Source organism: Coturnix japonica, chromosome 10, assembly GCF_001577835.2.
Source record: "Coturnix japonica isolate 7356 chromosome 10, Coturnix japonica 2.1, whole genome shotgun sequence".
NCBI lineage: Eukaryota > Metazoa > Chordata > Aves > Galliformes > Phasianidae > Coturnix > Coturnix japonica.
Window position 1 is genome coordinate 3,078,139 of NC_029525.1, and position 20,700 is coordinate 3,098,838.

The 20,700-nt window shown below is 41.9% G+C and overlaps 1 protein-coding gene across 9 annotated transcripts in view; it reads left to right on the top strand.

Moving 5' to 3' along the window:
- Nucleotides 1-20,700, top strand: part of DAPK2 (death associated protein kinase 2) — a 50,411-nt gene that overhangs the window by 8,845 nt on the left and 20,866 nt on the right. For 5 of the 9 annotated variants that reach the window (XM_032446845.1, XM_015872501.2, XM_032446841.1 and 2 more), the window contains exons 2-3: nt 1,703-1,800; nt 18,412-18,633. In XM_032446845.1, the coding sequence (XP_032302736.1) occupies nt 1,724-1,800; nt 18,412-18,633 (299 nt within the window). In that variant the 5' untranslated portion in view covers nt 1,703-1,723. Of the gene's footprint in view, nt 1-139; nt 220-508; nt 1,586-1,702; nt 1,801-2,013; nt 2,025-18,411; nt 18,634-20,700 lie in introns of those variants that run through there. The other 4 variants (XM_032446840.1, XM_032446838.1, XM_032446839.1 and 1 more) reach the window with 3 other exon arrangements.

Below are 20,700 nucleotides of genomic sequence, written 5' to 3' on the forward strand. Positions count from 1 at the left end.
AAGCAATTGCTGTTTGATACTTTGTCCTGTTTTATAGGAAGGCCCTTGGTCTGTCAAAATAACTGGAGCTTTTTGCAACACTGAATTATGTTTGTTTCTGGATCCAAATAGAGTTTTGGAACCTGGAAGTCCCCAATGCGTCTGCAATGAGCGGCATCTGGGGTTCATATGGAAATAAGCATCAATTGAGGGATATGGATGCGTTGCTGAAGTCCGGAGGTACAACAGCTGCATCACTCAGTGCAGTTGGATTTGTTACAGTTTGAGAAGTCTGACCTCTACCTTTCACATCCTGATTGAAGTAGTGCTGTTCGTACCATTAGGGGTAATACGAGTATTTATCTACTCTGGGTACATCAAAGTGTTGTGGAGTGTTTGCTTGGTTACTGTGTTACAACGTCATCTGACCCCCTGTGGCTGTGTGTGGGTATCTGCTGAGTAATGGCTCTGATCTCCTTGCCCAAAATCAGCAGCTTCTGGACCACCCACCCAAAAAAGGAGAGGGGACAAGCAAGGTTAAAGCAAACAAAAGACAACAAGCACACCCCAGAACAGATCAGCATTGCTATGGAGGGAGGCACACCTGGGCAGCACTTTAGAAACCCACTGCTTTGTTCTGTGATCCATCCTTATGTGTCAGACCTGATGACTTTTTCTGCCATCGTGGCAGTCTGTAAGTGGAATATCGTTTGTTGGACTTTGCTTTCTGACCTTCACTGGATGCCTCTTCAGTTCTGTTGTCTTCTATCAGCAGTCTAAACCTGAGGCAGGCTTTGGTTACTTCTGAGAGTTCCTTGTGTCCTTAGCATTGTGGCATACGAGTATCTGAGTAGCACAGTAAATTGAAGTTAAACAGGTCACAGTGAATTCTTTCTCAGTCTTTCTCTGTCTCCATAACTTTAGAGCATCGTTTTCGAAACCAGGACTGATTCTTGCTGTCAGAACACCTGCAGGATTGCAGTCCAGTGACCGGTAGAAATGACAGGTTCTTTCCCCCTTTCCCCAGCTGCCTCATCCTCTGCCATTTTGTGTCATGTATTCCCAACAGAGGTCTTCAACTGCACCAGTGAGGCTTGGTAACAGAGCTCATCAACCTAAACAATTATGTTCAGGAAACAAATTGCACTGTTACACAGAGAAACACGTCCAATAAATGGTGCAGCTCTTGTTCTTATTTGAAACATCTGGTGTGTGATGAGAGACATTGCACTGAGCGTTCTGTAGGTAGAATCATGGTGCCTTTCTGTAGCAGTTGTTCAGACATCTGCTGTTTGCTGCCCTGCCTGTGTGCTGCAGCACCACAGCCTCAGGTGAGAAGAAGGAAGCGCTGTCATGCAGTCACCTTGGTTTGTGGTCTGCCTGCTGGCACTTGTAATGAGGAAGCCTTGCAACGCTGATATTCACACTGGCTCTCTTTTGTGCCGTGTGAAGACACACGATGCTCACAAGTTTGTCTGACTCAGTTGGATGCCAATGCGCTTGATCATTTCAATGAGGGGTGCTTCCCTTAGCGCTGCTCACCAGTTTATAAAATTGGACCTTTGTTGTTCAGCTGAGACTAATAAAATCCTTCAACCTGTCTGTGGTAAGTCCAGCCATGATAAGCTGCAGTGGATCCAACTGACTGTATCAGAAATGTATTTTATCTGTTCTTTGCTTGTTGAAAGGTCATGATGAATGTCATACTTTCTTAACATTCTAGCTGCATCCTCTCTGTGCATCAATGAAGAGTCCAAGTATGGCTTTGTTCAAGCAACAGAAGGTGGAGGACGTTTACGAAATTGGGGAAGAACTAGGAAGGTAAGTCTGTACCTTGTGGTGGTAAAAGCTGACACATGGAGATATTGGCAGCATTTTTAAATGGTGACTTGATCAATGCACTTCATGGTAGTTTAAATCAACTTACAGCAGGAACACGTTCCTCTAGAGGAAGTACACTCAGGCTTTTATTGTTTGGGTTATTAAATGTGCTAACTTGCTAACTATTTTTCCTGTTTCCCTTCTTGCAACTAGGACAACAGAAGGTATGTTTGCATTTGTCTTTTGTACGTAGGTGTCATCTGTGTGTGTGCTTTAAACTGGGTTCACCTGTCTGCTATGTGATCAAGCCAGGAAACAGGAAGCCACACCACCATAGTCACAGATGCAGCCCTTTAGTTTGGCATGCTGTGTTTTTATACAGTGCTGCACAGCCTCTGGTGGGCTCAGAGCACTGACAGAACATGTTCAGGTCTTCCTGCAAAATACTCTGTATGTATTCCTGAAAAGGTTCAGCAATCCACATCTCATCAGGACTGGTTAAGGCCTTTATACAGCTTTCAGCCTATAAAGAGTTATCTGCAGGTATTAATTATAGATGCAGTTAATAGGCTGCTGCCATGCTTAACCATGATCACCTGCTTAAACACAGTAGTGGATTTGTGGGCCAGATGACGTGGGGCTTCCCCAGTCACTTACCAGCACATGGTGCTCTGAGTGGTTCCCATTCATTGCTGAACCCTCCCATGATTTTAATATGCAGATTGCTAAATTACAGCTATACTTGCTGGCTTCTTTCCCAACATCTGGCAGTTAGATTTGGTAACTGTGTATGTGCAATTACTCCTTTTCAAGGGCCAGTGATTTAGTTACATTAAAACACTTCAATTGAGGCTATTTTCCTGCCAAATCTTTTTGTGGGGGAGGTTTATTTCTTTCCCATTCTATTCCATCCCAGGAAGACCTCAGCTTTTAAATTTTCCATAGCTGCTTACATTCGAGTAAGTTCTAGTTCAGAGAGTGTCAGCCTGAAAGTGAAAATGTGGCAGAAGTGAGCAATCAAAAAATGCAGTTCATAAATGCAGTGTGTACAGGTTGTGCTTTTTAAATCAAGGAGCTACTATTATGAGCTGCAACAACCGAGTTAATGAAAATAGGAACTGGAAGCTAAATAGTGTATTTTTACTTTGGTTGCTGAATTGGTTTTGGAAATCTAGCACCATTGGAGATGAGCCTCGCTCCCCTCTTTGAGGCGATGGCTGTAATGCTTCTTGTAGATCCAAAGTCAACTTGCTACTGAGATTGAAAGGAAAAGACGTTCCCTAAAGGAAAAGGATCAATTGTGACACCTCTCCTTGTTATATAATGTCACGTAGTGGCTTTATTTTCACTTTCAGATTTTCTGAAGAGCTCTACAGACTCCTTGTTTTAACTGGGTTCTATGTGTAGAGTTACCAGGTTGTGGTGCCTGTCTGAGCAGTAACTACTCATTAGGGCCAGTGACAAGTGATACTTTGCTTTGTTGGAACGTATAGACTGGACAAGTTGTGATGGCTGTGCCACAAGAGCCTTTTCCAGTGCTGACTGATACATTCAGAGCCTGTAGTTGCCTCTTTTTATGACTTCAGTACAATTGCAACAAGGTGCTGACAGGTATGGGAGTGTAATGATTCTGGCAACAAAAGTGCCTTGTAAAGAAAAGGATTTTAAACCAAGTCTGTAAAATGTCTGTCCTGTTCGTGTCTTCCTAACATAGTTTCTGATTTCCTGAGGACAGAACTTGTCATTAATACAGATTCTAGGTCAGGTTCAATCTGAAGTTAAAAACCAGCATCTTGTCAGCAGAGCCAGATACTGTATCTGACAGCCATTGCACAGCAGTTAGGAAAGGGGGCTCCCATTATGTGCTGTAAATGCTCCTTTGCAAGACATTTAGTGTGTTTGGTCTGCAATGGTGTAACATTCAGGGTAGCTGCAGCAAAGACTGTTTTTATCCAGCTGTGCAGCACCCTGCAAACAGCACATATGCAGAGTCCTCAACCAGGACATTTTCAGGATCATGCTGAGCTAGAGACAGTTTGAAGGATGCTGGAATTGTTGTTTCTTGTGCAAGGGCACAGTGTGAGGGAAAAGTCTGCAGAAGCAGAGAGCAGGCTTTCCATAGCTGCAGCTGTGTGCTGTAACCACCTGCCTAACTGCAGCGCTGCCGCAGGCTTTCAAATATTGATCTTAGGCTTATGTTTCTGTTGCCTAACTTCTCTGAAGTGTACCTACAGGGAACCAGAAATTGGGCACGTGGCATTAGACAAAAGAGGTTGCTAATGGGCTTTTGTAGCTCTGGCAGTGACGTTTGGAAGTTTAGTGTGGCTTATACTGAAGGAGGGCAATACCTTATTGTCATATATATATATCAGAGGAGTGTTTAATAAGTCCTCCATTAGACTAGCTGGTCTGGGAGTCTTAGGGGAGTTAGAGTGCAATGGGGTATAAAGCTTTCAGTATCTGCAGAGGTATTAGAGGATTCTTCTCTTTTTTCCTCCTTCCAAAGGCAGTAGGTTTTGCAGTTTGGAGGTGCACTGTACAGAACTCTCAAGTGATTAATGCTGTTGCTCTTGGAAAGCATTAAACTGTGATTTCTGGCAAATTCAGTTTCTTTCTGTATCTGAGTTGATAAAAAATGGATATGTTGAATATTCTTTTGCACAGAATGTTCTCAACATTCATCCCTCCCCAGATGTGATTCTGTGTTGCTAAATGTCACCTTTATGCAGGTAACAGGAAACGATGCCCTTCACCATTCATTTTAATTAACTTCCCTGTCAGAAACCTATTAATGCTGTTATAAATGCCTTGAGGTGGATCCTGGCATAAGCTGTTTGCAGGAATGTTGGTAGCAGGTGACTCTATCTGCATATCTAAATGATGGAAACACTTCTTGGAAAATGTGCAAAAGTGAAGGTGAGCTTGACTTCCTTGGAGACATGCAGCAGGAAACAGGCAGGGAAAGGAGATCGAGAGTGGAAGCCCAAAGTGTGTTAAGAGGAAAGAAGAACTTGCCTGCCAATGTCATAGTCCATTTCCCGGGGGAGTGGAGGCAGCAGAGCTCAGCAGTGGGTCTTCTAACAACATCTGTTGTGATTTGGATAGGTTGCTCTGTGTAGCTGTGCAGAGAAACTTGTAAAGGTTGTACCACAGAGTCATCGATCTCAATGTGTCATCAGCTGGCCTGCAGAGGACTGCTGACATTTGTGCCTTCTGGGCAGTGTCACTGCTACGTGTCTGGGCTGAAGCGTGATGGGGGCTGCCTGGAGCCTTTCAGGGCTGTGCCCACTGGAAATTGTGTTCCTGCAGGGTGGTGCAGGGCTGGCACTGCTGTGCCCTGAGAGTGTCCTGCTCACCACACAGCTCAGCTCTCCACAGCCTACAAGGATTAGATCACATTTAACTGAGAAACCCAACTGATACGTGGATGAGGAAATCTTTCCTTCATTATTGGCCTTTGGGCATAGGGAAGGGACTCTGCTTGTTTCTTGCTTGTCTCCATCACTGGGAGCTACACTCACCTATACTCTCCTCTCCCCAGCTTTTGTTTGGTTTTTCCATGTTGTATGTAGAGGTGGGAGATCTTCAATGAATGGAATATGCGTGGTCTGATGTGCTGATCTTTATGGCAGGTCAAAACCGAGTCTTTGAGTAGGCATGACAAAGGGGAAAGGCATGTTGTTCACTTGGTAGTTTGGAATCCTCCCTGCTGGCAATTAAGCTTGGTTTGCTGCAGTTGCAGTGTGCTGGTCTACAAGGAAGGTGGCTGAGCATCTCTTCAAGATTGTAAGAGCTTTTCTTCTGACAAGAGAAAGAAGCAGGCAGGGCTCTCTGGAGTTGTGGAAGCTGAAGTGCAGGGGTGGCAGTTTTTTGTGAAGCTGTCTGCATGAAGAGGCTGTAGATTGCCAAGTTAATGCCTGGTTGGTGCCAGAAGTGAGCTAACTAGGAGTGGATCGAGGCTTTACCTGCGGGAAATGATTTTACAGGAAATCTGTGATGCTTTTCTGCACACTGGGATCATTTGTATTTCACCTTGAGGAGTTTTCTGCTGTAGATTTTTCAAATATCAATTCCTACCTGTTTCTTTTTTGTTTGCTTAAATGATAAAAATCGTTCCTTCCTCATATTTCTGATTAGATGTGTTATTGCAAAGGTAACAGTATTCCTTCTGTGCATCTCTATCTAATAAAGATGTTCTGTTCACTGAGCTGAGTGAAAAAGCACTTCTTGTCATTTGGAGGAAATCGCAGGCTCTTGTTTTTGGACAGCAGTGAATGGCAAATCAAAGAAATGCAGGCAGAAGATACCTTCCAGTGTTGGCAATTCTTTGTTAATAACTTGGACTGTTTCTGTCCTATCTGCCATTCTGTCAAGTTCAGTCGCTAACAAAACTTCATTGTCTGGCAGCTCTGTAGGTAAGTTGTACATACGTTGTTTGATCTTCTGCATTTTTATTCCCTGCGGAAATGTTGAAGTAAAACTGCTTAGTGTCCATCTCCCCTGTTGCTTTTTGAGCTGGATCTAAGCTCTCAGGGATGTGGGTTGTCTCTGAATGTGTATTTTTAGCACTGTGGTTCTTGGGTCATTGGAATTAATGGTTACTATAAGAAAAGCTATTCATAATATAGAAGAAAGCCCACTTTTCTGTGGCTATTTCTGTGGCGCTGCTTGGATTTATAAGTGTCCGGTGAGCAGTAGGAGAGAAGCAGTGGTACTTTCTATCATCGATGTTAAATGAAGGAGAAATTTGGGGAGCTAGCAGTTACTCCTCTCAATTTTCCCTCCAGCCCTTGAATGATCCAGTTTGGTTTTACAGGTGGTTTGGATTTGGGGAGCAACAAGTCTTCATTGTAAGGGTTTGGCCGGGCAAGAGGGTTGGAATTTGTGAATCAACTGTAGTAGCTGATTTTTATTACACGTATGAGCAAAAATTTATAAATTTTATTGTGTGATTTAATTTATAATTTGTTATTGATATAATAATGTGTATGTATATAATAGAATGCTTTAATTTTTTCATGATAACATTCTTTCTGGCCACTTCTGTACAACTACATATTTTTTTTCTGCTTCAATATACATTCAGTGATATTTGGGGCATTTGAGTATGTGAAATTCAGTCAGGATTTCAAAGGGATTGCTGGATGTTCGTTTCTTCTTGGATAGAGCACTTCATTTCTTTATATAACCCAATTTCAGTGATGAAAGTCATCTTGTACATAACTACTCTGCTAGAGAACAACAGAACAGGAGCGTGCATCAGGGCGTATTTCAGCTAAGCTGTTTGCTTCTACATTTTAAACAGGCTTGGAAGAAATCCCAGGTGATTTAGTTGCTACTTTAATGCAAAAGGTAACAACTGTGATTTCTATTGATTATTATAGGTATAAACCAGCTCCCAGTTTCTCAGCCTCTGCTGACCTGGGGTGTGGTTAAGCCAAGCCAAGTTTTTCATCAGTGCGCTGTCATCTCTTGTGGTCCTCAATCTGCAGCCACAAGTTCCCTCCCTGCCACCACTCTCCTTGTGTGTGGAGGATCCCTGCAGCTACCCTGGGGCAGGTGTAAACCTGCTTTTTCTTAAGAGGGCAACAGATGTAACCTTCAACCAGTGGTAATAGAGCCTGGCACATAATCACTGTTCCAACAGCGTAACTAACAAATATTTACTTAGCTAATGAAAACAAAAAGCAGAGATAACTCAGGTATTCTTTGTAGGGGAGGAACTTGGAAATCCGTGATAAAAAGCCATGTCATCTGGCTAGATGGACTCTCCCTGGCAAACAGCAGGGAGTAATTACACGTAGGAAATTTACCCTTCACACACGTCACACAGTGTCCTCATACCAGGGATTTTATTTCCTGTCTATAGAAGTTATACAGTATTAAGCTTTCTCACACATAGCCTTTAACTCTTCTTGGATTCATTTGTATTTTGAATAAGTTCTCTAATTTTTTTTAACAAACTTGGATTATTTTTTTCCTACAGTACATGCAGAGTAAGAATTCACTTTCGATGCACAAGTAACTTTAATTATTGAGCATTAACCAGCATCTATTAGTATTTCTTTGTCACATGCTTGTTTCAACAGAAGACTCAATATACGTTTTAGTATCTGATACTTGAACGCTGTAACTGTCATTGTTATCAGCCATCTAATAGTCATTATTTTTGGATTCTTTATTCCTTCCAGCAGAGTGATCTTAGGGCTTTTTCCCCCCCTTTTTAGCTGATTTCATTGCTAGTTTTTAATGCTTTTCCAACCATTTCTAGAATCCTTTATTTCTTACACAAAGTGCAGAGAAAAATGGTTTTGTTTTGTAATTAGAGTAATAACTCCCAGTCTTTGAGTTCTGTGGGTCGATAATCCTCACACAGGATTTCTATGGGTAGATCTGTTTCCTGCATAGGGAGTGCTGACATATTATATTACACAGCTTTTTTGCTGCTCTGCTGCTGGAGGAGATTCTGTTTATTTCGTGCAGTTGAGACTGAAGATTCCTGAGATAAGGAATGATTTCCAACACTTGCATATATGTAAGCAAAATTGCTTAACCATTAAATCCAAATATTGGTCCCCTCTTACAATTTGTTATTGCCAGATATTTTATGTCCAGACCACACTTAACTAGATGTGGACCTTTAAGTGCTAAGAGTACAACGCACTAACCTTCTGCGTGCCTGTTATGTACTCACTGGTGTTGCTCCACATAGCAGAAGGAACAGCTTATCAAATCTGCTATTCCTGCTGAGCATGAGTCAGCTTTGACCTTCCCTGGGTCTCTGGACTCTGTTCGTTGCCACTCTGAGAGCTGATATTCAATCTGAGACCTTCATGTGTTAAGTGGGAAGTTTTTCTATCCTGCATGTTTTATTCTTCAGCTTCAGATTAAAGAGATGCTTGCCAAGCTGGCAGGAACTTCCAATGCAGATTCTGCTTTTCCAACCTCAGGGCTGATAAGGGTCACATTGCTTGTCACTGCATGATGGGGACGTTTCCAAACAATCATTGAACAGCTTCAGAAGATGCTGGTGATGAGTCAGGAGGTGGCACAGTCTCTTGTGATCGGGGGCTAATGACCCAAAATGGTGTCTAAGGCATTAGTTGGCCATTAATCTACCAATTAACTGTAGTTCAGATAATGTTATTTAACTGGTTGTTGATATGACATATGTTAATTGATAATATGGTACTTAATTAGCTGTTTAGCCAGTAACAGATCATTGTTCAGGAACGTAAGATTTATTAAATAGTGTTTTGAATTCAAATGGATGCTTTTCTCCGTACTTACTCTAATAGAGTGGATACTTCTGGCTGAGTCCAGATTCCTCCACTGTTGTGATGCTTTTCTGGCAGTGGACACGTTGTCTTTGGCCCAGAACACATTGGTGACAATTGTCTGAGCTGTAATGTGATGTGGGTGAAAGGTGCTGGTGATGTTATCCAACACAGCATCTGTTCAAAGGTGCTCAGTGCTTTCCTGCTGGACACACTGAAACCTGCCCTGTAAAGTCACTGTGTTGTGGGGTGTTATATACAAACTGCTGTGCTCAGAAGGCACCCTGGCACTGCCCAGGCACCAATGAACTTGAAATGAATTGATGTTGGTCATTTCTCATGTCATAACATTTGTATTGCTACCTGGCTCATAGGGCTGTGGTAGGAGCTAGTGACACATCTGTGCTTTTGTGTGAAAGGTCTAAAAGGGAGCTGGAGAGTTACTGTGTTTGCTTGCAAGTCTTCCACACACTGAACCCTTTATCTTATTTTAGTAGTCAAAATTCCTATTAAATGTTCTTCTGAATGGTTTAGAGCATTCTGGCACCACCTGGCATCTGCTCTAGTGCAGCTTCTGTGGAGTTCTAGGAGAGGTAGCCGCATTGTTTGCATTTTAAAATAAGTAAATAAAAGACTTTATTTGCAGCTCAAACACAGGAAGCACAGCGACATCTGTGACAGCTGTCAGCAGGGTATGAAACCCAAAGCTTTGGGTTCTTCTAGGATTTTGTTCCATAAAGTCCTAGGGGAACAAGAAGATGCTTTTCCTTCAGTCATCTTGCTCTGCTTGGATCTCTACTGTAATCTCTTCCTAAATGCTGTCCTGCTGGACATATAATACATGGTCACTAAATAGATTAAATTTCTGCCATTCCAAATGCTGGCTTTGATTGAATTATAAGAAAGGCTTTATAAAATAAAGTACACTACAGATTATTAGGGGCTGTTTACAGAGGGCTCCCAGCTCTCTGTGGCTGTAACCTCAGGCTTCCTACCAACAGTGCTTTTGTGCATATACTTTGTGAACCTTGCATGGCTTTTGGTTGGGCTGTTTCCTGAGAGCTCCTGATGCGAGTGGCCTGTAGGAGTCACCAACAAATTCCTGCCCTCTTTGCTAAGAAGAGCGAGCCAGTGCAGCCACAACTCACAGAAACTGGCTCTGAAGTTTAAGGAAAGAGGCAGGAGAAAATTCAGCTTGATGTTGTGCAGTAGATTCATTGCTCTCATTTAAATTTGGAGGAAGTCTGCTTTAAAGGCTTGTGGCTTTTAAGAAGCACCTGAGGGCTTTGATTTAGAAATTCACAAAAATATAGCTATGAAATTATAGAATTATTAGAACCTATTTTTCCCAGGGGTAGGGGGTAGGGATGTGTGAAAATAAATGGAGCATATTGAGGTGCAGAATTTCAAAGCATGGAATTGCCAGATGAGGAGCTTACGTAAGGTGAAACTGACTTGGCAAATGACGTACATTGGAAAGCAATGGATTGTTGTTGGCTGTTGCTGTCAGTAAATGTAAATACATTTCAGGGTTAAAGATATCACATTGTGTCATAGCTCAGAGAATGTGCAGTGCTGGGTAAGGTGTCACTTTTTTTTTTCTTGCTGCCAAGTGACCAAATGTAATTTATCATCCAATTAGAAAACGAGAGGCAGCAACTGGCAAACACCACAAAGCGTAGTAAACCTAAAATTAGATCTCCAAGCTGTGTTTTGGCTTCCTGCGTGCAATCACATATCTGAATGATGTCATTTGTGCTTGTTTGGGGCAGAGTTTCTAGTAGCAGATAAGCCCTGCATTCCTACAGCTGGATGTCTTGAATATGAAGGCACAAGTACAAGTAGTTGTTCTGTATTTTTATTCAACCTGTGAGCACCATATTGTCTCATGAAAGCTCTTTTTTTGTTTTTTATTTAGACTCCTTTTTATAGCAGAGTGTTTTTATGTTGTGGCACCTTGTGGACACAAGTCAGAGTGGTCCAGCCCTGCTGCATGGATATGGCTGCCATTCTGCTGGATTCCATTCTGTGCCTGAGGCAGCCCCAGCCTTCTGACCAAGCTGAACTCAGCCCCTCGTGTCCCTCTTGTCCGCTGTAGGTGGAGAGGAAGCAGTTTAAACAGGATCCCTCACAAGTGTGAAGTTCTCTGGTGTGTCTTTTGCCACACTAACATTGTTCTGCATTGCAATTGTGCTTTCAGTTCTCCATGGCTTGGAAACTTGCATTGTAAGAAGTTTCCTTTTCAGCTCGTTGTCTGGAATGTAATTGTCCTGTTAAAACCAGCTGGCCGGCATACCAACCACAGTTACTTTACCTCTGCTTAGATCCTGAGAATAGTGCGCATCTGAGCAAGAACTGAAGTGGATCAGGGAGCTTGGTGTAACCTTGCTAAAGCATGAACAACTGCAGAAAAAAAACACGTGAGGAAGGAGAGAGACTGGAAAGCCATCTCAATTGCCTTTAAAGGCGTTTGTGTCCACTGCATTTTAAGAGAATTTTCCATCAGGTGCAGTGATACTAAATGTGTTGGTGTCAGTGTTGCCGTGCTCACACTGCTGTAGCCTGTGTGCTTTAGTTGGTGATGTTCTGTTCTTCTCAAACAGAAAAAGGAAGCTTTGCACCTTTCTGACCTGCTGTAGTTCAAAAACAACATCAGAATAGAGTAATAGATATTTATGGCAGCAGGCAAGTAAAATAAATAAATAAATAAGTCCTGCGTGGAAAAATATTGCCATATTTTTTCTCTGTGCAACAGGCTATGGGTAGCGTTCTTCCAGCAGTGTGAGCACGTATGGCTGGCACTGCTGAGCTCGAGTGGCCGTTCAGAGAAAACACCTCAAGCAAATGCCTCTCAGACTGGAAACCAAAGGAATTCTTACTAAAGATTGTTGCTGAGCTTGCAGGTCCTCTGTGAGAAGGAGGGTTAAACTGTCTCGTGGTCATGGTAGTCTGTATGCATCTAGGCTGGTAGGTAAGAGATTGAGGTGCTGTATTTCAGTGTCCATCTGGTAGTGTATTTTTGTACAGGAACACCTTCTAGGAAAAAATGTGATTATAGTTCCAATTCTAATGATGTCTAGAGACATGAAATTAAATGTAGGGCCAGCTGAGTGCCTACAGAAAGGGAATGTATGTTTGGTATTTGGGGAAGAAGCGGTTTGCTCTTCTCAAGTGACATGGGGTCGGATTCCTGACTTCTTCCTGCACTGCCCTCCAGTGCCAGCCTGGAGTCAGGTAACCTGTACTGTCATCTCAGGGGTTTGTTTACATTCTTTCAGAATTTCATGACAGCGGCTCAGCAATGCAGTGCTTTTAGCATATCAGAGGTAGACACATAAGCCCATGCATATACATAAAGCTGCTTAAAGTCTCTTCTTATTTTAATGCACTGTGACAGTACCAGTCTTAGCATCGAGGTGATCAAAACTGGCAGGGTGTGCTTCTGTCATTCACTCGAGTCTAATTCTGCCCCAGAGCATTACCTCCAGAAGCACTATTAAAAATAAACCTTGAGGAAAAAAAAACCAACAAGAAGTTATGTAGTTATTCTGGATTGTCCACTTTCTTTCCCCCACATCTTCTCCTGAACTGCACAATAACATGAGCTGAACTGGCGCTCATCTAAATCATGCCTCTGAAAATAGACTACAGCCACCCAGTAATGTTGTCTCTTTGTGTTTTTACTCAGTGACAAATCTCCTAGATGATATTAGCAATGCAAATAATGGCTTACCTTCATTGCTAGGATAAATTAATGATGGACAAATTTTATGTGGCATCTAATTATACTGTAACTGACAGGTTGCAGCAGCTATTGTTTATGCTCTTGATCTGCTGTCACAGCTGAGGATATCTTGTGTTGAATTGTGACAGTAAATACCGCTCTACTCTTAGGGTGACTCTGTAGTCATCTTTGTTTTGGTGCTATTCTAAAAACCTGGTGTTTGGGCAAATTTCAGTCAACATTTGGACGCTTGAGCTGTGGAATTTGTTGTAGAGTCTAAAATCTGCCACTAGCTCCCAGTGTGAAATAAATAAATTACTTAATTTCTCAGTGCTGTCAACTCTTCTGTCAAAGAAGACCCACTTCCCTTTCTCCCACCTTTCGCCTTAGCTGGATTTCAAGTTTTGGAAGCTGACACTGTCAGATTCTTAACAATGAATGCAAATGCATTAGATTGCACAGAAATGCTTGGTCCTTGACTCAAGGAGCTCTTTTCTTAACGAGCAATCTGGAGTGTCTCTGACTGATCGTTAAGCACAGGTGAGATATCTTCATAGCTGTACGGGCCCCCTTATGAACTATTCATTTTATTGCATGTCTGACAGAGAAGTAGAGCAATGTGCTGCCCTAAAACACGTTTAAAGACTTTTTCTCCCACTTTGTCCCTTCTCCAGCCTTCAGCTCTTCTCTTAGCATTCCATAATGTATCACTGCCGGGCAAAGCACTGGGCTACTTATGTGGAAGGATGAAGCAGCTGCTGCTTTGTGGTGGTCTGAAAATAGTATTCCCCTGTGATGCTTTAATAAAGACCCTGGGAATTCAGCTGTGAGTGTGGACGAAGCGAACAGCTGTGCAGTAAATAGGGAGTAGGGTATGCTTGGTGCTTAATTGCATGGTAACAGCCTTAAATATCCTAGTCTCAGGAATTGTCTATTTATCTTTCTTTTTCCTTGTGGTTTATAACATCTACTTGGCTGCAAAATGGCGCAGTAAAAACTGTCTGCAAAAGCCCTTTGTTCAGAAATAGAGGCAGTGGCGTGAAGACTAGGGCAGGAGGAGGCAGAGTACGTGCTTGTGGCACCAACGGGGAATTACAGATTACAAAGGAGGCATTGGTGTGATGAGCAGCTGCTCCAGGTTATCTGTGTTGAAGGTGAAAATGAGAAGTCCTGTTCTGTGTCACAGTTACTTTCATAAGCTTTTAGGTAAACATAAATGTATGACACCTACAGTGTCACTGGGCTTTTAAAACGCAAAAGCAGCTCTATACACTCCCATAATCAGCAGACATAAAGTAATATTGTTCCATGAGCTTGCTGGCAGAGCTGGTCAAGGAGGTCAGTACAGCAGCACCTGTACTATCTGTGTTTCTTTAGAAAGCCTGGACCAGATGGGGTGTGTGTCTTGTAAAACAAACAGCCAACATGAAATTCCTGATGTTTTACATAAACAGCTTTCAGAGCTACAGATTGAACTCATTTTAGGGTAACGTTTAATGCTGATTTATTTTGTAGCAGGAATTTCACTCTCATATGTTCTCTAGAGTTTACATTTAATAGCAAAATTAGGAAGCATAAATATTAATTAATGAATTTGACAAATGGAGGCAGTGTAGATGCCACTTGTGTTTGAATCCTAAGGGGGTAAGTACACTTGTCCCATACGTTTCCAACTCTCTCCTGAGAAGTGCTTAGGATATGTCTGCAAATGAAAGCCAGAAAGAAGTACTTCAGGCTGTCTGTCATTGTTTGAACTCTTGGAAAGAGGAGGATGCTTCTGCCATGGAGTGCTGGCTTTTGAGAACAAGTGAGGGCCAAGTGACAGCTTTAATTTTTAATCTTTTTTATTCCGTGGGTTGAAGACAAGCTCCAACCAGCTGTGTTAATGAAGTACTGAGCGCATTGTGTAATTATAAGGTTTGTGAGTGTAATCACTGAGTGTGCTGCGTAATTTGAGTTCCAACTGTACTTACATCTCTTGTTTACAAAGGCAGTGAAGTGAATAATCATACTGAAACCAATAAGAGCTCAGTGCTTCTACAGTGTAGCTGCAGGAGGTTGTACTTAGGAAGTGTATTTGATTGAAAAAAAAAAATCTTGGCTGATAAAAATCTAAAGGTGAAGGTTATCTGTAAGATGAAGCTTTTCCTTGCAGGCCTGGGTATAATGCCCTGACTAAGGAAGTGGTGCTACACGGGTATTTGGGGACTAGAGACCTACCATTTATTGCCTTATCAGAGATAGGTACAGTATATTGTGGCAGGAGAGAATGGAGCTGCAGATGGGTATAATGAGGAGCTCTTTGCCTTATTTTTCTGCTTGAAAAGTGGTTGGCCATCAGCAGAGGTTTCATGTGAATCTGAGTAGGTGAGGGCTGAGCTCAGATGACTCTTTTGGTATTAGGACCTTGCATACCTATTATGCTTTATACATTCCAGACAAGGGTGGCTATTTGGTTTCCTCATTAATAGACCATGGCTTCCTATAGCAACATAAGAAGTGTTCTATTTCCTCCTCCAACTTCAATATACATTTCTGCACCATAGTGAAAAAATGGAGATGTACTTTGCATGTTTCTAGCAGAAGCCTGAATCTATCAAATATTAACTGATAAAACCCAAGCCTTTTCTGACTGAGGAATTTCTGGTAGGATATGAGGTATTTGTGGCAGACTTGGCATTTCTTTAGTTTTTGCTCTAATTATTGTGAAAATGGCAAAGGTTTTTAGCTGGGGTTCCTTTAAGTGACTTGATTCTGCAGGTATTGGCCAACTGGCTCTTCTTCCTGCCCCTTTCCTGTTGCCAAAATGAAACACAACTTCCATGAAGCAGCAGTTTTATCAAAAGCTGATGTAACCAAAGCCCTGCTCTGTCTTCACAGCTTGCTGGATTTTTACCTCTGTTACTACATGATGTATTTTGCAGTTAAGCAAAGCGTATGCTCAGTCTGCTAGATATTCGGTGTGTTACCACCACAGTAAAGTTTGTAACAGTACAGTCATGGCCCTGTGCAAGGTGGATACAGTGGTCCTTTCCTTTCCTTTCCCAATGTCAAAAGGAAGTTTTAATAATGGAAAAATAAATAACAAGAACTAACCTTCAGCTTAGGTTTTCTGCAGTCCTCAGGTGAGTTACAAATTCTTTTGGCTGCTTGAAATCACAGATTTATGAAGGTGAACTGGGAGATTATTTAACTGGTATTCAAATGGAAGAGGTAGACAACTTCCATTCAGACTCTTGTAGGCTGTATTGCAGAGATACTGCTACAGCAGCAGCTTGCCATTAGCTTATCAAATGCAATCAACAAACACTGTTATTAGAGTAATTTTCCTTGACAGCTCACCATTATAACACTTCCCCACCAGCTCTTTGTTTTCCAGCTGCTCCAATTTAACCTCCTGTTGTTTTTTTTAATTTACTTTATACATCATTATGTCCAGGTCTACACTCCTGAGTTGGTGGTTGGGAAAAGGCAGAGTAATGAATAATCCTGGAGTACCGTTAGATCCAAGAAGGCTCAATAGAAACTAGTCACAATTGTTTGAAAATAAGTGTAGTTTATTTAGTTCATTGAAGCCTCCGTATCAGTGAAAATGCTGGGCTTCCTATTGAGCAGAGAGAGCAGTAAGTGGATGAAACTCATTCCCAGTGGAAGAGCTGACTTCATTTGTTTCAACCAACTGAAGCTGATGTCAAGACCAGATATTTATTTCTTTTTCTTACCTGAGCTGAACACTAGGTTGTTGGCTGTTTTTTTCTTATAAATATGTCAGGTTTTGTGTTTAATTTTTTTAAGACCTAAGAAAAACTTAAGAATTGGAGTTTGTGTCCAGATGAAGCAATCTAGCTTGAATTATGTGGAAAATATTTACCTTGATTTTAATAAGGACTACTGGTTGTTTGAAGATTGTGATGAAACCTTGAGCTGTAGGAGTTTCACATAATTTCAGACTGATGAGTATTTTAATATCTTCATTAACCAGCCTAAGGAGTCAGTAGATATTTGAATCTTTACATGCATTGCTCTTTGCATAATTTCAGTATCATAAATTTAAATGAAGCATAAAAGATGTGTTTAATTTAGGTCTACAAATGAACCATCACAAGAAGAAATGCATTACTGTTTTAAATGAGATTTTTGTCTGCTTTCCAGAATCAGCTGGGACAGGAGCCTGTTACACTGAGTGGCACAGTACTAGTTGTCCTACATGTGTCTCTTATTGTAGCTGCAAAATAAGACAGACCTTTGTGCCAAGGGGTGTACAAGAACCCATAGGCATGTTGTGTGTTAGAAAGGAAAGCCATTTCCTCTTTTGTTGATGGAATGGAAGTAGGTTGCTAAAGAGTATACACAATATGTTCACGGCAGAAATCAGATCTATGAAATTCCTCCATTACTTTAGCTATAGACCATCTTTTTCCCCTAATTTTAAAGTAGGAGTGGCTTTCTTACATGTCCTGGTTTGACTAACTGCAAACTAAAGGTAACAGCTTATGATTTTTTTCATTGTTTGTATGTCTGTGAATTTCTTAACATCATTAAACATTCGTCAGGCACAGCACAGTTGTCCTTGTCTAGAAGTTATTGACTTCAAGAGGGTGAGCAAGAAGGATCCTCTGAACAGTCACTGTTTCCTGCCATACTCTTGCCTTACACAGAACTGATCTCGTTTTAACCTTTAGCTACAAACAATCTGTCTTTCTTAATTTTGAGAAGACATGTCTTGGCTTTTGATTACAGTTACTTTCAGAAGGACAAATGAGAAGGAGGGAACGTCAGCTCTGTGGAAGCTTTGCTCCTCTGAGTTCCAACAGTGCACTCAAGGGCACGATGAAGGAAGAGTAGTTCACGGAAATGAGAGCAAAGTGGAGTCCCCTATTTACTATTGAGGAGTCGGTAACAATTGCCTCCTCTTGAGAAGTTCACATCACTGACATAAGGCTGCAACCTGCAGGGTTACTATTGTTTGAGTTTGTCATCTGACCTCCAGGTGTTTCCCTTTCAGGACACAGAGGGGAAATATTACAGTTGAAGTGAAATATTGTACTTTAGGAGACAAAGTTGGGAAAATGGTATTAACAAATGGCAGCTATGTGCTTTTGGGCTTTTTTTATCTTTAACACAACTGCTTTCTGCTCAATATGATGGGAAGTTCTCAGTCCTTGGAAGTGCTGTGAGATACCTGTACTTGTTGTAGTTAAATTTAAAGCTAAATTATCAAGTGAAGTACAGAAACATGAATAAACTATTCTTTTCCTTGAAAACTGATTACTTGGACCCAATTCTGCGTTTCCAAAGCCTCATCAATCCCTTAAGTTCTTTTCTGAGAGATTATTCTTAAGGGAAATACTTTCGTGCACTCATATCTCTTCAGCACATCCAGTGTTGTGGTGCAGGCTTGAATGCCTTGAGCATTACCCAGAAAAGGGCTGATAATTTGAAACTTTTGAGCCATGACTTAATCACTAAAACACAAACAGGTTGTGTGACTTTAACAGTGTATCTCAGAAGGGGTTGTAGTATCAAGCTTTGCATAATCAGGAAGCTGTTGCATATTACCAGAGGTTTGTATGAAGCTTGTAAGGGAATGTTTTATTCTTGTTCTTGCAGTGGCCAATTTGCTATTGTGAAGAAATGTAGAGAAATAAGCACCGGTTTGGAGTACGCTGCTAAGTTCATTAAGAAGCGGCAGAGTCGGGCCAGTCGTCGTGGGGTGAGGCGTGAGGAAATAGAACGGGAGGTGGACATTCTGCAGCAGACCCTACATGCCAACATCATCAAGCTTCACGACATCTATGAGAACAAGACAGATGTGGTTCTCATCCTTGAGCTGTGAGTAAGGGGACTTGCTTTCCTCTGGGGCTGGGTGAGGTTGCCAGAGCACAGGGGTGCTGTTAAAATGGAGCTGTTGTGTTTTCAGGCCTCACAGGTCTTGGCTGGAGAACTGAATGAGGATGCTGATAAACTGCCTTGTGGTCGATTCATGTGTTCCTCATGTGAGGAAGTAGGGAAAGAATTTTTGAGATCCCCACACTTTCCTGATGAAGAGTGAATAGCAGCAGAGTGGGAATGAAGAAGAACTGGTTGTCCCTCTTTTCTTGCCATGCAGTGGGGGAGAGCTCTTGCCATTTAGGACTTGCTGGCAAGTGTTCTTTCTGATTTCTGTGGGCCACTATAGCCTCACTCTTGCTTTGTGGCCCACTGGGTGGCCAGACTGCTGGTTTGGGATGGTTGTTATTCATGTTTGGCTGTGAAACATAGTCAGCTTTGTGCTGTTTAAGAGATTCAGAAGCAGCTAGCAGCTGTTCTCTCTCTGGACTGGGAGAGCAGTGGCTTTTTCTGTAGAACCTGTGCACATCCCTGCCTGGGAGAACAGATGCCCATCCCAGGGAAGCTGGAGATGTGGTCAGGCATCATTTTAACATGGACTTCGTGAAGGAGCCTTTGCTTGGCTGGGATGTGATGTGAGTTTTGCATTTCAGGGAGTCAGTTTTGGTTCTTTTGTCTATATGTACTCTCACTGGCTGTAAGGAAGCGAGAAAACCTGGCTAGTAGGTTTTCTCAATGCAGAAAAACTAGATTATTAGAATTGGAAGTATCAGAATTGTCAGTCCCTCCAATAGCTGTGGAGTCCATTGTGTGAATTCTTTTCAATGTTTATTCCATCAGCCTAGAAAATAGTACATCCCAAAGACATTAGCACTGTCTTACACTCCATTGCTCTTCCCTTGCATTCAGTGATGGCAAACTGAGATGAAACATTTTAGACAGGTGCAGAGCACAGACTAATAATGTAATATCTTGTAACCCAACTTTTTTTGCATATGTCCTGTTTGTTTCTGCTGCCTCACTTGAGATTCTGAAAGTCCCTGGCTCAGACAGGCTGGCCTGGCCATATTTTGAAAAGCAGTCCTATCATTTTTAACAGTGCTTCAGGGACATTATCTGTTGGGGATTACATGCAGAAGTTTGTTGAGGGATGTTAATCACAAGTGTGGGGGGGATAGAGTTTATGCGATCACTTTTTGTATGTGACCTCAACTCATATTGATGAAGCTGAAGTAGAGCTTTTCTGAGAAGGGACTAATTGCCAAAGAATGAAGAGTTTCTTTTACAGAGCTAGAACAGCCAGACCCATAAGCTTCTCAGGATAAAGCTGAACACTGCCACACAAAGCAGACCAGAACTGTATGCTCATACTCATCAGAACCAGCAATGGAAATGGCTGTTGTAACAGAGCTTTCTGCTCAGGGAGTGTAGTCTCAGCCAGCAGGATGAATAGTTGCCATGTAGTGAAAGAAAAAAAACAACAAACCACAGCAGTTACAGCATTTTTGGTCTATATTTTGTTCTTTTGTGGAGTTGTTATCACCTAGTTTACAGATCCCTGAGTTTTAGAGGAGCTGTGCTCCTCCATGGCACTGAAGTAAAGCTGTAGTAAGCAAGGAGGCACCCGGAGGTCTTCTACTTACAGCAGTTTTTAGATTCTTAGTAAATCTTGCAGTTTGTCTGTGTATGAAGCAGGAATTATAGGAACGCCATAACTGACATTATGCAGATTGTTCGTTCCCCATAGCACCTGCCATGGCCTTGTGTAAGGAATCCAGACAACGAGGCTGTGTGAATAACCACTATCTTTCCAAGAGAGTCAATGTTCAGGCCAGGGAGCATGCCTGGAGATTGATGTGACTGCTGGCAGATGGCATGTGAGTGGTGGTGAGCATCTGTTAAGTATGTGTGTGTGGCCAAATGTTAGTCTCTGTAACTAGAAATCTCTGCTTTAGAAGACAGGAAAGAAGCTTGCTCTCTTTGTTAGCTACCAAGCAACCTCCCATTTCATTAACTTCTACTTCTTCCTGTCCTTATGGCCTGGCACATTTTATATGTGTTTTGGTCAGG